General features: G+C 40.4%; 1 protein-coding gene across 1 annotated transcript; it reads right to left on the reverse strand.

Moving 5' to 3' along the window:
- Nucleotides 1-781: 781 nt before the first annotated feature.
- Nucleotides 782-1,982, reverse strand: LOC105106745 (olfactory receptor 2T27). Its single transcript, XM_011000522.3, has one exon. The coding sequence runs from the start codon at nt 1,901-1,903 to the stop codon at nt 968-970; it is 936 nt and encodes a 311-aa protein (XP_010998824.3). The 5' UTR covers nt 1,904-1,982; the 3' UTR covers nt 782-967.
- Between the last annotated feature and the right edge of the window lie 2,143 nt (nt 1,983-4,125).

Consider the following 4,125-nt stretch of genomic DNA (forward strand, 5'->3'; position numbering starts at 1 on the left):
TGAAGCTGTTTTCCTTCCCGCACTCCATCAATTCCACTGGCTTAATACCTAATCTTGAGTGAGGAAAGTCATATATGTATATAGCCATAAGAGGCAAGAAAATTTGTTGAAGTTCTTCAATTGAGACGATTTTTATAGCTAAAATGAACGGGGAGTTTTTACTGTCTAAGGGCGAGCAAACCATCTGTGGAGACTTCCTGAGGTTTCATTCCGGGGCAGCAGAGAAATGTGGGAGAGAGAAGAGGGGTAAGAGTTGCATCATGTAGTTTTCTGACTGAATACACCAAACCCACACGGTTCAGTAGACTAGTGATGTAGGTCTTATCTTCCCTTTTAAGTTAGAGTATGGGATTTGTATATATTTAATTATGGTGTCTGTAATAACTAATTATAGGCGCCAAGTACACAATAAAATGATACTTGCCCTGAAGAGTGTGTGCTTATAACATCTAACAGATACTTAAATAAGTTTTACCTCAACATCTGGTAGTTTGACATACCCCTTTCCTTAATATCTCGCATTACAAAAGGTACCAAACTTATTTAAATGTTAGACTTTGGAATTCACTCAGCCCTGGTTCACTTTAAATAATTTTTATTTATTGGATTTCAAATAATCTTGCTACTTTTAATACTAAGCCAACACAAAGAAGCTGAATTCATTTTGAGATCCACAAATGGATTCTTATTTTATTTATAGAAAATTTCTAATAACTTCAGAGATTTCAGACTAAATTTAATTAAAAGTACAAAATAATTTTATTAATTTTGCTGACTTAGTCATGCCCCAATGAAAAGTAAAGGAATCTCCACTGGATGCTTAGAAAATCACATATTTACATAGACCCGCAATCTTCTGGGCTTTCTGAAAATACACAACACCATTCTGGCATTTAAATTTTGACCCGTAGCTTTGCCCGTGGTCACAAGCATGTCCTTTTCACAGCTGGGAAGTACTGCTCGTCTACTAAGACGCCCCACATCTCCCCATCAGCTTCATAAGAGCGGCCACCACCTCCTTGTTCCTCAGGCTGTAGATGAGGGGGTTCAGCAAGGGGGTGAGGATGTTGCTGAAAACCCAGAGAGCCTGGTCCTGCTCTGGACTATGGGAGGAAGTGAAAGTCATGTAGATGAATATGTTGGGGCCAAAGGAGAGACTCACCGCAGTCAGGTGGGAAGAACAGGTGGCCAGGGCTTTTTTCCTGCCCTTCACAGAGTTCATACGGAGGACAGCGAGGAAGATGAGCGTGTAGGAGGCTGTGATGAGGCTGAAAGGCACGACAAGCAGGACAATGCTTGTAACCACCACCACTAACTGATACGCCGAGGTGTCTTCACAGGAAAGCCTAATGAGGACCGGGACCTCACAGAAGAAGTGGTGGATCTCCCTTGACCCACAGATGGGAAAATGCATGGGGTAGACCGTATGGATAAACGAACCTACAGAGCCTCCAATCCAACATGCAGCAACCATGTGCAGACAGACCCTGGGGCTCACGATGGTGGGATAACGCAGTGGGCTGCAGACAGCCACGTAGCGGTCATAAGCCATGAGAGTTAAGATGAGACATTCTGACATTCCCAACATCAGGAAGAAGAAACTCTGGGTTCCACAGCCAACCCATGATATGGTCTTTCTCCCAGTGAAGAAGTTAGAGGCCATCTTGGGGACGATGGTAGACGTTAATGTCAAGTCAATGAGAGAGAGTTGACTGAGGAGAATGTACATGGGCGTGTGGAGCCGAGAGTCTCCGCAAATCAAGACAATCAGAAGTACGTTTCCCAGGAAAACAAGGATGTAGATGAAGATGATCATGGAGTTGAGGAGAATGGCGTGCTGAAACCCAGGAAAGAGCCCCACAAGGATGAAATCAGTTGCTGATGACCCATTCCTACCCAGCATGCCTCTGAAAGAAACATGACAGGGCTGGGAGGAGGCAAATCAGGTGGGTTAGAGCCGCTGACAGTCAGCACAGGTCTCATATCCACATGTGGGTCTAAAGTTTTATACCTTTCCCTCCAAGTTTGGACTCATATTTGCCATCCACTCATCAGCGGTACTTTGCTACCTATTGTTGAGCAGTTACCTAAATGTTTGTTAAATATAGAGTATTGAAAAGAATGATCAACTCTAGTGCCTCTTAGCTTCTGTTGAGTACATCCTTCTCTTTCTTTCTTCCTTTTCTCTTTTTTTGCATTTTTCTTTTCTTTCTTCTCCCTCTTTGTTTTTAGTTAAAGAATCTTGTACTAAGGATGGATCTACTTTCTACAAAGATGAACCTCAGAATGTACATATCGTTTCTGACTGTCATGGACCCTAATTGTGAATTCCTGTATATTTGGGCAAAAGAAGAAAGAAATATCAAATTAATTCACTCAATTTAGTTTTAAAAATTACAAATCAATTATTTAACACAATTTTAATGAAATATACTCTGCGTTTCGTTTTGGCTCAGTGCCTTGACGTCATTACTACCGTAGTAGACATTGGCAGACTGACTTAATCGCCCTGCTTGGAGACCATCAATATTGCCTACTGTTGACCAAATAAAGCTCATATTTTTAGTCTAGAATTTTAGATATTCCATGACTTGGACTCAGGATACCTTTTAAAACTTAAGTTCCATGATTTTAAAACACATAACTCAAACCCTTAGTCGAATGTATACCCTCATAGTTTCTCTACATGACTTGCATATTCACATATCTGCACTCTTGCTTTTATTTCTGCTCAGGTTATCCCTCTCCCCTGCATTGTTGGAGCCTCTTTAAAGAAGATTTAAGGCTTATTCAAATACAACCTCCTGAAAGCTGAGGACTGAGACAATTTCCCTATCCAGTCATCTACAGTCATCACACATGCAATTCACTTGTCATCAGAGCTGAGAGACAGCACAGCTTGGAGTCTAAGGCTAGGCTACCAGAATTCAAGGCTTAGCTGCATCATTTCTTATCTGTGCCTCCCTTTCCTCGTCTTTAACATCAGGAAGCTAATCAAGCGACCTCAAGGGGGCAGTCATGAGGCTTAGATGAGTCACTACTCTATACGTTTAGTAGCTTTCCATGTAAATATATTTCTCCTCAAATGAATTTTAAGATTTTAAGTGCTAGAATTATATTTTACATATCTAATATCAATCAAATCACCATAATAACTTCAGAAGTGTATGTAGCCAATGAATATTTATTAACCAGAAGGCTGAACAAACTCCATGGCGCTCAGCAGTACACATTTTCAAGCAGAATGCAGGACAAACACCTTCACTGGACTTGCATCGCTGGTGAGAGCTAAAGCCCTTTTCAGCCGGATGACTCTCATGTCATCTTCCTGAAAGCTGGAGTCCCCACGCCTGGATAAAACAATTGCTGTCCTTGCTGAAGTTTCCACATGCATTGCTTTTCCCAGCAGACTGGCATTGATAGAACACAGATTTCAAAAACACCTGGAAACTCTGCTCTGTATTATTGGAGCAGGAATTTCATAATATGTATCAATGACATTCTTTGGTTTAAGGTGATGGTTTGTTTCTGGATGCCAGGTTAACTATTGTTCCTTTAGACACAAGTCTGCTACAATACAAAATAGGAAGCTAATTATTAATCTTGTTCTGCTCCTAATGAGCAGGAAGTGTGGTGCTTGCTAAACTTATATTCATATTATTTGAGGGAAACTGACAAATCAGTTCTTGAATAACTTTTCCATCCATTTATTTTTCATTCTACACTCACTGAATGCTCACTCTATTTCACACACATTCTACTCAGTGCTGAAGAGAAGACAACAGTGAGTTAGAACACGGTCTATATCTTCAATGAACTGAGTTTAGATATGAAATCACTTATATCAACGAAACACAAATCAGTGAAATAAATGCTAAAGCTAAGGCTCCTATCAGGTGATATGTCAACACAGAAAAGAGAGCTCAAGTCTGAATAAGATACGAGTGGACAATTAGGTAAGGTTTAATTTGAGCTGTGTCTACCTTAGGACACAGCAACTCATGTAAATTCAAAGATTGAGGCAACAGTTTGTTGTGGTTAAGAACATTGACTGATTGCTGGTGAAAGTCACGTTGCATAAGTAAGTGAGAAACAAATCGGAATTTATATGCAAATTTCAATTCA

Source organism: Camelus dromedarius, chromosome 3, assembly GCF_036321535.1.
Source record: "Camelus dromedarius isolate mCamDro1 chromosome 3, mCamDro1.pat, whole genome shotgun sequence".
NCBI classification, from domain to species: Eukaryota; Metazoa; Chordata; class Mammalia; order Artiodactyla; family Camelidae; genus Camelus; species Camelus dromedarius.

What these genes read in the sequence shown, in the direction of transcription:
- LOC105106745 (XM_011000522.3), bottom strand. Translation starts at nt 1,903, where the DNA reads ATGCTGGGTAGGAATGGGTCATCAGCAACTGATTTCATCCTTGTGGGG.